Source organism: Thunnus albacares, chromosome 12, assembly GCF_914725855.1.
Source record: "Thunnus albacares chromosome 12, fThuAlb1.1, whole genome shotgun sequence".
Classification (NCBI taxonomy): domain Eukaryota; kingdom Metazoa; phylum Chordata; class Actinopteri; order Scombriformes; family Scombridae; genus Thunnus; species Thunnus albacares.
Genome location: NC_058117.1, coordinates 7,247,914 through 7,260,699, shown reverse-complemented (window position 1 = coordinate 7,260,699; position 12,786 = coordinate 7,247,914). Strand labels below are relative to the sequence as shown.

At 40.0% G+C, this 12,786-nt stretch overlaps 1 protein-coding gene across 1 annotated transcript; it reads right to left on the bottom strand.

The window, feature by feature from the left end:
• Positions 1 to 1,664: 1,664 nt before the first annotated feature.
• Positions 1,665 to 12,148, bottom strand: slc7a8b (solute carrier family 7 member 8b). The gene is made up of 12 exons (XM_044367162.1): positions 12,018 to 12,148; positions 11,313 to 11,544; positions 8,672 to 8,876; positions 8,052 to 8,203; positions 6,523 to 6,648; positions 4,629 to 4,782; positions 4,345 to 4,468; positions 3,937 to 4,040; positions 3,310 to 3,406; positions 3,052 to 3,201; positions 2,722 to 2,899; positions 1,665 to 2,241 (listed from the first exon to the last, which is right to left on the bottom strand). The coding sequence occupies exons 2-12, from the start codon at positions 11,467 to 11,469 to the stop codon at positions 2,114 to 2,116; spliced, it is 1,575 nt and encodes a 524-aa protein (XP_044223097.1). The 5' UTR covers positions 11,470 to 11,544; positions 12,018 to 12,148; the 3' UTR covers positions 1,665 to 2,113.
• Between the last annotated feature and the right edge of the window lie 638 nt (positions 12,149 to 12,786).

Genomic DNA, 12,786 nt, shown 5'->3' with positions numbered 1-12,786 from the left:
ATCTGAAATATGATTATTTCCTTACATGAATGTCAAAATGCTGCTTCAAGGAATTCTCCAACTGCTGGAAACATAACAGGCCCTTTTCACAGCAGATATTTTGAGTTGTTATAGTAGGAAAAGTGCAGGTGTTACTAATAACATTAACTGTGGCTCTATCCTATTCAAGTGTGCCAATAATTCATGACAGTGTGACAGCGATTCTATTATTAACACTTGTGCTTTTCCTACTACGACATGTTGAAGTGTCTTCCATGAAAAAGGCCTATTTTGGGCCATATATACTATATTGTTCAATTTGTTTCAATTCAACTTAATTATTTTGCCTAAAAACAGAAACATTTAAGAACACCATTTTACATAAGCCTTAAAATGTGTGCATACAACATGTGTATTTGTAGCATGTAAATTCAAAATTCACAGGAAAATGAAGTGTCTTCAATGATAGCTATAGGTATCATGCAAGACTAAACGGAGCCCTTAATCTTATTAATTAATCTTGTTAATTATACCTGTGCGTTGCCTTCGTGACAAGTCCGAATGTCTATAGAGAAAATGGTCTATTAGTAAGATTTGACAAAATAACCCCAACCAAACCCTTTTTAAAACAGTGCATGTCTGTCTTTTTGTTATGAAAATGTTTCTCAAAATTGTCCAAGAGGATAGAGGGTTCCTATTGACTGTTAATGATATATCCTCCTAATTGTGCTCTAACATGTAGATTGCTGTCTCATAATAGGGACATCAGACTACACCTCTAAAACACTTAACACAGCAAGGGCTGAACTTCCAACCTGGCAAAGCGTGCTCCTGCCCCAGACCCCAAAGGGCCCAGGTGAACACAAGCCCCAGGTTGACTGTCTATTGAATCAATTGCTTGGAAATTGTTTGGGAATATGGATTACTGATTGTTTATGGGGGCATCTGTCTACACATGGGTAATTTAACTCCCATGTGTATTCTTCTGTACATAGTATGAATTATGGCTTTATTTGGGTGTACAAACATTATCATTAAGGCTCTTATTTTAAAGGTGAAATCTAGTTTCCTGTCTCATCTGGGGTAATGTGAGAGCTTGACCCAACTAGGCTTGCCATAGCTACTAATGACTTCCGCAATTTGATTCCTCATTGTACATAGGCTCCACCTTCCTCTAGGTCAGGTGTTCCAACAGGTGGATGAAACATTGATGAGAAGGTGCAGCAGGAAGCACAATACCAACATAATACCACTGCAGTACATGCAGCAGAACACAAAAGAGTGGGACATTTGTAAAGACAACTGCTCAAACTAGAATCCATTTAGAGAAGTATCATATAAATGTGTAAATTATGATTAAGAAAAATTAGAGGAAGGGTCAATATGCATTGCAGATGGGACCATTTTAGGAATATTTCTAATTTTCTATCATGGGTTTGCTTGTTCATATCAAGGAATTTCACTAATGGAACAGTAGAAGAAGAGCAATAAAGTTGTTTTGCTTAAGTGCTTTTTCTCTAATTCATAGAAAGGGCTGCAGACTTACTAATGTGATAGGAACATATTTTTCAAGGAACACCAACTTCACAAGACTAAATGAGCATTAATCTGCAAGAGATCAACTGTCCATAGTGATAATAAAATCTAGAGATGTGTGAAGAAAAAAAAAAAAAAAATTGCCCGTATGAATTGAATGAATCATTAAGCCATCTGTAAATTTTCATTTAAGTGAGGTGACAGTACAAACAATACATAGAGCTTGAACAACACATACAACATGAACATTAAAATACTTTCCAGACTCACAAACCCCAAAACACACTGTACAAGACAAACAAATTTAAAATTCTAATGTGAAGACAGAAAAAATGACTGAGTCATAATTTCTGTTCAGAACGAGTGATATTTTATCTCAAAGACGTGTTGCCCAATCATACAGTGATACTAGTATTCAAGATTAAGGCCAGTAAAAAGCAGAGCAAGTCCAGTGCAGTGTAGAACATATTCCTCAAGTGTTAATAATTGAACAATTTCAGTGTATCTTCATCTTTCTGGGAGTCTAAACTAGACTTTTTTCCTCCCCAAACGACATCTGAGTGCGAGACATTGTCTGTGTTTTTGTGCGTGCACATGTTCAATCAGTTGTTTGTGAGATTGTTCCGTCTCCTTTATCTTTATTTTGAAGTCCGTTGGGCTCTGGGCTCTCCTCCATGGCTGGGTAGACCACCAAACAGAGCTTTTGGCACAGATGAGTCATTTTACCTGGATAGAGTTAGTAACAGAAGAGACCGGGGGAAATCATTTTGATATTAGAAAATAATGGATCTGTATCAAATTGGGTTGACATTTTATGAATCCAATTTACCATCTAGAGGTACAATTACACAGAGTATGCCATCTTTCACCTGAACCATAGTGGAAAAGTCCATTTAAGCTGCATTGTTGCTTTTGTTTTAGGGTCAGGGTCACCTTTAGCACTGATAAATGCAGCAAAACTGAACATCTGTGTGCTTTAACCTCTTAACCCCGGCATTAAATAGCGAATCACACTGCAGCTCACACAGAAGTGTGGGCAACTCAGACTTCAAACAGTATTTTTAACAGGTCAAACTGATCAAATGTGAGATCCAGAGTTCTAATAAAACTCATGAATACACCCTTTAAATAGTGCTATAGTGCCATAATCCAGTCTTTTTCAAAAGAAGCCATAAAAATAAAGCCACCACCAGGAAGTTGCCTTACCCATAGAATTATCAAAACACTGTGGCTTGTTTTCCCAGTAGACTCCCAGGAAATATATGGGGACACCAGTCATCATGATGGCCAGACCAATGCCACAGACGATGGGCTCAGAGTAGAGGGAAAAGACCAGCAGGAAGGCCCAGAACAGCAGGTAGATCACTGGCCATACCAGGCTCACCTGATGAGGGACAAACACTGTTGTAAAACCTCAAAAACCCTTCTCAACACACGTCAGCACATCTTTTGTGTTGCCAATATGCCATGACAATTGCAAATTTCTGAACAGGTGGTGCCAAAAGTTCAATTAAGTTGCTGTGTCTGTGTCTTTACCTTGATGGGTCGATACATGTCAGGCTGTTTGAAGCGCAGGACAATCTGCCCGGCAACAGTCACACCATAGAAGAGGTAGTTGATGAAACCCACGTAGTTTATAAGGGTGTAAATGTCACTGGTGCACAACATCATTAGCGTGGAGATCAACTGAATGTGAGGAGAGGGGGAAAGTAAGGGTTTCTTCACAGGGAGAGGACAGAGTGCACACAAAAGACAAACAGTAAAATGTTCTGTTTTTGTTTCGTTGGGACTCACAGTGAACAGCAAGGCTGGGATGGGAGTGCAGCGTGAGACGTGGATCATGGCCAGCAGACGCGGAAGATGACCTTCCCTCGCTCCGGCAAAAAACAGCCTGAGAGACAGAGCAGAAGACAGTTAGTCTTGAGAGCAGAGCCAGCTGGTGATTGCTTACTGTGTGCACTCGCCAGCTCAGGGGAACAGCTCAGGGAAAACACAGTTCAGTTGATTGTGGAAGCACCAATGCAGAGACGAGCTGCAGAAGTGAAAATTCAGGGTGAAAAATGGACCAAACAGGAGAAAATGGGCTCGGTACTTTTGGGATTTGTTACTGGTCAAATCAAATATGCTTCTAGAGAAACACAATCCTCCATTTCAGACTCTTTAGGTACAATCAGAAATCCAGTTTGTGGCCCCGGGGATGAGTGTTTACACTGCTTATGCATTTTTTCCTGTTAAGAATTTCATTTTCACCCTGCTTACCCCGTTTCCCCATGTACAGGTATGAGCCACAGTATATGCATGGGAGTGAGAAACTTTAAAAAAAAAAAAAAAAAAAGAAGGCAAGAAACCACAGCATCCACAGAAGCTTCAATGAGAGGAAAGGTGGGACAGGATGAGGGAAACGGGGGAGGACAAACTGACCGCGACGATGTGAAGAGGGAGCCATTGACCCCCCCGAAGGTGGAGAGCGCCACAGAGATGGGCATGATCCATGACATTACTCCTAGCAATTTCTCTCCAAATGTCTGGGAGAAAACATTAGGAGTAGAGAGAGCAGAAGAGGAGGAGGAGAAAACAAGTACACAGTTGAAACACGTACTTTAATAACAGCAGACTAATCAAGACATTTCAAAATGGAGTACAGGAGGGAGACAAACTAAGCATTACTCTACAATGATGAGCATGCGTCATTAAAATGAAAATGGCTGCTGGGGTGACACAACTACTCCATTTCAGGGTGATCACAAACTTAGATGCAGATAAGCTACTAACTACATGCATAACCACACATTGATTCAGATTTGGGTGACTCTGGGTCTATTTTCTCACCACTGCCACAGCATTGGAAGCCAGCAGCTCTTGGGGACTCATAGCTGTGACGTAGGCCACGTTGGCAGACACGTAAACAAAGGTGACCACGGGGATGGAGATGAAGATTGCACGTGGCAGATTCCTGTAGGGTGAAAGATGAGATTACTGTTCTGACTGGAGCTGGATGTTCCCCTGTTCAAACATTTGATTCAATCTGTTAAACATTTAGGTATAAGAACCCTTTTTTAAGACATGGCTGACTAGCAGAGGCTACAAGCTAGACTTCAAGAGACGTCTGTCACCTGTAAGGGTCGACCAACTCTTCTGTGACGTAGTTTAGGAAATTCCAGCCTCCATAAGCAAAGGAGCCTTGTAGGAAGGACAGAGCTATGAGACCAACATCATAGTCACGGAAGGTCTCGAAGGCATGCGCTGGCTCTAACCAGTAATAATGACCTGTGAGGCAAAAAAAAAGAAAAAACTGAATTTAATTGTCGATTGATGTTCACCACCAAAGTCTGAGCAGCAGAGGGCACCAGACACAAGATACACAGCTTTTACAGGACGTTCAGGTCTTTGACTTATGATAATTCGATGTAAGAAATAAATCATGTACAGGTTGTCACATACAGTTTATTTCTGCCTTTTGATTACTGATGCAGTTTTTTTTCTATAATACCATGTACAAAGACATCTTCTTGGTTATATAAACGTATAATCAGACTGGCTAATGTTTTCTTTTTCTCTTTGGAACTCTTACCTATAAAAAGGAAAATAATTATAGGGCTGCAGTTTTATTCTAAAGAATGCTTTAAAAAGTATTTCATTTACCAAAATCTAGATACACTGTCTTTTAGTTGACATCTACACACAAACACACACACACACATCTAATTCATATTGACTGCACTTAGATGTGTTTAATTATATTCTGTGTTTAAGAGTTTCAGAATTCTTTCTCACAGATAGCCAGCAATAATTAAAACCAGATCAGATTAAAAGTAAAATATATACAGTATACATGTATATTAATGAGCCTGCATCTTCAGCTTCTATACCAACCAAAGAGGAATATGACAAGGCTCATCACATGAATGAGATTGTTCACTGGGGCTGGCAGTGTGTGTGCGTGTGTGCATGTGTGTAGAATGTAGTTGAGGATTATGGGTGGGATGAAGGGCTAAAAGGGACTGTAATCCCTTGTTCATGTTTGGATCATAAATCCCGTGAGAGGCACAAGTAGACTATATTGTGATGGAAGTGTTCCTGCTTCAGTTTCCCCAAAATTTCGGTAACATGATGCCAAAGCTTATTTCTTGTTAATCTCAAAACGATTAACAAGGAATAAAAGCCACACCATTCTAATTGTTGCCTTTTTAAGAGCAAATGCTGAAACACTTGATCATTTTACTTCTAAGTTTTTGAGACATTTTGAGAAGGAAAACAGGTTGAACTGCTCATGATTCAGACAAACGCAACCTGAGACGAGGAACACAAGCCAAAAAGATTCAGATACACTGTCTGTCCTAAAACAACAGTCAGGTGCCCAAATGAACACTGGCACACGCTTTTCTAGCCATAATCATTCCTCCTGTTCATACTGGACATTAAGGAATCCTTTCATAATGCACTTTCAATGGAAGTGATGGGAGGCAAATCCACAGACCTCCTTCAGTGCAAAAATGTATTTAAAAGTTTATTTGATCTTTGTTTGTTGAATTTATTTCAACTGTACAATTTAGTCAAATCTAGTGAATATCTTGAAAAGTTAGTCTTTTTAATGCCAAATTCTCTTTTTGTTAGGGTTCTTCTACTGCAGCTGAACAGGAAAACACTGTCATTTTTTACTACAAGTTTTTACTAAAAAAAAAAAAAAAAAAAAAAAAAAAAAATTACCGTGGAAGCTCCACTTTATTTGACTAACTCAGAGGGTTGAAGCCTCATATTATCTTCAGATTAATTTCAAAATACATTTTTGCTCAAAATGAGAACTGTCTTCCATCTCTTATATTGTAAGCACATTTGTAATGGATCTTATAAAAGGCCAGTATGATCAGGAGGAATGATTACAGTGAGCAAAACCTGTTTCAATGTTCATATGGGCACCTGACTATTGATTTAAGACTGACTTAAAAAATTGGGCACCCATCTAATAAGTAAAACTCAGTAAGAGACAGGAAAGAGAGGAAATACTACCTTTGCATATCTGGACGACACCTATGATTATGATTAGGCCCAAGGCCAAAAGCTTGCCAGCAGTGAAGACATCTTGGACACACGTGGCCCAGCGCACACTGTGGCAGTTCACCCAGGTCAACAGCACTAAAGGCAACGAGAGAGAATATGACATTAACTTAAAATGTTGTGTCTCTTGAGTGTTGACACAGGCACCACATTTTTAGTAATTTTCACTGCTAAATGGGTTAGTATGATTTGACATTTTCTGACTTTAAGGTAGGGCAGGGTACCAAATCTTCTTACATCAGGTCAATTCAGTTTTCTGACATTTTAAGTGAAACTAGTCCCAAATCTAAACAAAGTAGTAGGTACTTGTCTGTTTTTTTTCTCTTTGAGAGAGAAAGTTCATTTTCAATGGTGCTGAGGTACAAACATACAATAAAATCAAATAGCAATAAAAGAAGTATACATGGCTATATCAATTAAAAACAACTGTTTCAGTCTACCCACAACTGCCCACTTATCACCATAATCCTCTGCAATTACAGTTGTTTCATTACAAGCCTCATGGTTGCAATTTAAAAGGCAACTTAAAAACTTATCAAATCTCATGTGGAGAGCCAAACCACCAATGAACTGATCTACAGTACCAGTCAAAAGTTTGGACACACTTTCTCATTTCATTCACTTGAATGGGAAAGTATTGTTTGTGTATCCAAAGCCTGATATATCATATTCCTCTGTGCCATAGACCTCAGTTACTGTCCAAAAATGATCAAAAACAAGTTAATGAGCCACACCATTGCACTGGGTAACATGTTCCTTCACCCCAAAGGCAATGGTTACCCTAGTTTGTTTAGAAACTGCTCCAAAGAGTAATAAAAGCAATAACATTTTCAGTCACCAGAGAGAAGTTCCTTGTACGACAGACACCATTGCGCATACGCAGTTCTGTTTACAGAGCTTCGTTAGCTTCTTGTGCTACATATTACAACCTCTTGACTTTGTTGAAGTTATTTGAGAGTAGCACAAAGTCAAACTATGGCAGCCATTGCCTTCAGGGTGATGGAATGTCATCCAGTACAACAGTGTGGCTCACTGACATGTATTTAATCCTTTTTGGACAACAGAGGTCTACATCACAGAGGAATACTATGTATCAGGCTTTGGATACATGCACAATACTTGTAAGTAGGATCAGTTCATTGTTGGTTGAAATTTGTTGACAATAAGAAAAATACAGAAAATTGCTAGACTTATCCAAATTAACTGATGCATTTGGCTTTGAAAGCTATGATGTGCATATGCTGTCAGGCCAATATTGCCAGAATTTCTGCACATCCTTGTTTGCTGCCTCACCTACTATTAAATCTGCTGCCTGAAGGGGTTTCTTTCAGGAAGTAGATTTAATGATAAGCAACAAAAAGAAAAAAAAGGGGGGCAGAAAAAAATACTCTTTAGATGTGGGACTTAAAAACACCTTTAACTATAAATACAGTGACCTCAACCAATAGCAATTTAATCTTCAACTTTACTGTATCACTCACACAGGCAGACAGCAGCCAGCAGGCGGAGGCCAGTCTCTGGTGGGAGGCAGGAGGGAAAGAGGGGCTGCAGGACGTAGTTTGCAAAGGTGAGAGCGATCACAGCCTGGTTTGTGGGGTACATGACCAACACCGCAATCCACAGACGAAGGAAACTGGGACACAACGCAAGCAGGTGGTTAATGAGACATGGCAACACACTCATGTCCACCAGCAACTGCATACACACCCACACACAAGTACGACACAGTGTGTGAGAATACCACCCCTCATTACGGCAAAATGTAGTGGAAAACAAAAAGGAAATTAAAATCAAATTAGCATGTCAGCTAAGTGCATTACAGTAATGTATTGCAGCATTGTTGTTAAAGAGGAGAGAAATGAGTGGAACTGGGTCAATGACATTCTGGGATGCTGGAAATAAACTACATTACAATGGGCTTTAATTACATGGCGAGCATGGCTGGGAGGAGGAGGGGTGGGGGTGGGTGTTTACTGGGAAACCTTAATTAGAAAAGGCTTGCTACAATCTTGCTATGTAAATTTCCGAGACTGCTTTTATCCATCATGTGCCAAAAATCAGATTTTAAATCCTACACATGGGGGATAACATTTCCTCTCACCCAGCCAGTCCTCCAAAGATGTCCTTGACATAGGAGTAGTCTCCCCCCGACTTGGGGATGGTCACGCCCAACTCTGCATAGCAGAGAGCACCAATGGCTGTGATCGCTCCCGTGGTGACCCACACAATCATGGCTACACCCACTGAGCTAGCATTCTCCAGCACGCCCTTAGGACTCACAAAAATCCCGGATCCAATGATGTTACCTGAGTGAGAGGAAAGACAGACAGACACAGAACAGATAAAGAAATGGATCATTAAGGGCTGGATGCTTTGAGACTGTAATCAATGTTACCATTTCAATACACAGAAAACAAACTGAATACAGTGTATTACATGACCGATCTTCTGTATAAAGACGCATCACATTGCGGATACAGTGGCAAAAAATGAAAGGAAACATGAGGCCACTAAAGCTGAATATAGGCCATAAAGGGAAAGCTACGGTTTCCTGTCACATAATGTCCCATTTCCTGTAGTGCTCATGTTTTCCTATCTGATAAAAATCTCTTCCAACACAGAAATAAATTGTAGTAGTCCATAATTACGGCTTCTAGTAAAATAATCTTTTTGTATCATTTCATTAAGAGATGCAAAGAAATGTGAAATAGTAAACAGAAAGAAATTGAATACCCACAAAGCCATTAGCAGAGAAAAAAAACCCATGCTATTCCCATATGGGTCATTTGTGGATTTGCCGGTTTGTAGGGCCTGCCGCAACACTCCCCAAGCGGATCCTTTTGTGGGTTTTCTGTGGGCAACTTACACTTGGCCTGAGCTGCATGTATGTACTCTGGGGCTCGGTTTACTCGTGCCAGGGCTGCTGCTCTGTCTAGCCCTGACCCTCAGTGGACAGATCCCCATGTGAATTTTCTATGCATAGCCCACATTTAGTGTGTCATGGACTTATACCATTGAAAGTAGTGTCAGACAGTTACAGTGGTACCAAAACCAGAAGAGACCATTATCAGCTTTGGAGAAGCTAATATCATTTCTGTAATACATTTACTTTGCCTTTGTTTGGCAGAGGAAATGTTTGCTTTGTATTTTTTAATACCTGAGGAGATGGCAGAATCAGTTATATATTATAGTTATATATCAGCCTTCAGCCTTCTTTTCCCAGCCTTCCATGGCTGGAAAAAGATAAGAGGGCATAGTTCACTTATGAAAGAGAGTAATTATACGCACATCACATAGCCTAGGAGGCTATCAGGAAAACAGCATTTCTGTGGCTTGGAGCAAGTATGCAGGCATTGCCTTTTATCATTGATGTGGTTTACTTATGACCAAGAGACACCTGCATGTTAACCCCAAACAAAACTATTTACACTTCAAAATGCACTACTGACCTGATTTTCTGCATTTTGCAAGACATGACATCCCACCTGTTATTGCGAACCTGCATCACTTTGTGACCTACTGGATATAAGTGGCTGCTAAGCTTGTGATCAAAAGCAATTGCATAATTGTGATGTTAACCTGTCTCAGCAAGGCCAGGGACAGAAACAAACGGAGAAGAGTTAAATAATGAAATAATTATTGTTCCACATGTATGCTGATCAATTTTAGTCAATGTTTCTTTTTATGAAGTTAATTTGTGAATCATATTGGTTGGATTAACCTTTAATAAATTAAAACACTGTGCTGCAATTTTCCACCATTGTTAAATCTTTTTAGAGCCACAGCATACTTGCAGCAAAACACTGGGATCCCACAAACACAGTGTGCTTGCAGCAGTATGAAATGGGATTGGTGTGGGCTGTATGGTAGGCCCACATATTAGGGCCGCCATTTGCACTGGCAGATGCAAGCTCTGTTAGGGCTGCCCAAGTGGAGCCCAGTTTTCAACAGACAATGGCTCCACACATGAAATAGCACAATTTACTTAGTAGTTGAGCAAGTCGAACAGGGTTTGAGTTTTCACACTCATCCATCCATAATAATCTATACACATTATATTGGGGCCAACACAGAAAATGAGGCTACAGCCATTTCTTTCCAATGGTGGAGCGACCACGCTCTAACCATGCTCCTGACGCTGATGGAAAATGCAGCCTCAACAATGGTGGACAACCATTAGTGGGATTGCTTTTTATTGACTTTTCTTTTGTGTGGGAAGTAGGCTGGGTCTGACCAGGTTTGATCACAGCTTGCAGTTCCCTGGAAACATAAAAGTGACTGTGAATGAGCATGCGGGGGATGTATGATGCTGAAAGTGCACTGAGGATGCCCAGAAATCATGACAGAGACCGAGGACGTAAATGAATCAATGTTTCTTAAAAATATTTCTTGGGACCTTGATACTCAGAATTAAAACAGGCTGTCAACCTGTGATGAAATTTAAGTAAAAGAAAAATGTATGATTTTCAATCGCCATTTAGGTTATTTTTCTTATCAGTACAACTTAAACAATGTCATACTATAGCCTGTATGACTATTTGATGGATTTTTGTTCTTGAAAGGGGCCTTTTACCTTTTTCAGCCTTAACTATTCATGTCAATGCATGGTGTGAAATACCAGTGATACATTGGGGTCTTAATGCAAAAAAGGCAGAAAATTATAGTTGAATTAACATACCGGTGGGAACTTTCTCCAATTACCAGTACAGCTCCTGAGAGGAGAGACCACCACATGAACTTACCAATTATAATACCACAGGCGCTGACAAGTCCGATTTGTTTTTTTAGAGCCACATCTGAGCTTCCTCCTGCATCTTCCCCTACACCCGACTGGGAGTCTGCGGGCTCCGGCTGACTGGCCCCGCTGCTGCCGCTCCGCCTCCTCGGACCCTCGGACATCTTGAGGCCCTGCTAGTCCAGAGTGCCCTCCCCCCGTCTTTTGTGGTTCAGGTGAAGGGAGCTGCGCCTCTTTACCTACCAAAACATAAAATAAGTATGAAGGCAAGCATTGTCTCTGAAAGAGCGTCAATTCCTCTGCCAGACACACTTGCTGAGTAATTTCTCCACTGTTACTTTCCTTCAGCCCATTTGAGGTCAGAATTGCTGATGGCAGGTTTCTGTCACTTCAGTTGGTTAGAAACCACATTACAGTATTAATAATTCATAGTGCTACATGATAAACGACCTGGACACTTTACCTGCAGGGTTTATTGGTGACTACAGGCAGACTCTGAAAACATTTCAGTGTGTTGTCCAAAACACACAGGCCTACTTTAGCTTAAATGTTAAAGTGTTCAAGTTCAAATTCACCGGTTTCAGGAGTCTCGCGGTGGGACTGACCCGGCTGTGCGGGTTTGTAGTTAACACTAAAGCCATCAGTGGGAACCTCATGCTCTTTATTTCGCTGTGTAAAACTGCAACAAGCAATTAATAAAAGGGTGACTCACCTTTTCAGCTGATGTGACTTGAAAAAAAAAAACCCTGTAAGCTCCCCGTTATGTGACGGACTTCATGTTGGGCTGCATGACTTTCGGCTGGCTGTGGTGAGCGGGATAACAAAAGACTTCCAGCTGACTGCCTCGATAAATAGAAAAGCTGGTTATTTTCAACCAATCAGCGCGGCCCAAATTGTCAACACGCCTCAGACCCCTCCCTCTGAAGTGAGACTCAAGTGCTGTTTATCTCATTGATAAAATACAGAATCAAAAATTACTAGAGTTCGTCGTTACAAACTGGCTTAAATAGTAACGAAAGTGAATTAAAAAATTGTCCAAATCTGTCTTTATTCAATTTTTCTTTTAACGACAAAAGTAATTTGGATTTAGTCTTACTTGCAGTACAAATGTATTTTCACTGTCTAAAATACTGTTTATTGCAAAATAAACATCAAACAATATATATAATCAATAACATATTAAAATAAGGTCATGATACACATCGATACAATAAGTATCGTATTTGGTATTACCCTTAGTTGCTCAAATGAACATTACATAAGATGACTAACTTTTTAAAATTTAAGTCAAATTATGGCTTCAGGGAAACTTATGTCATCATTCTGTTTATAATTTAAAATAAAGATGTAATTTCTTATCATTTATATTTTGGATGTTTGATATGTGATTCTGTGGATAATGGCACAGATATTAAATGGGCTGGTTTTTTTGATAGTATGATGTCACCTAGTCACATGCACCTTCTGCATATTTGCAACCT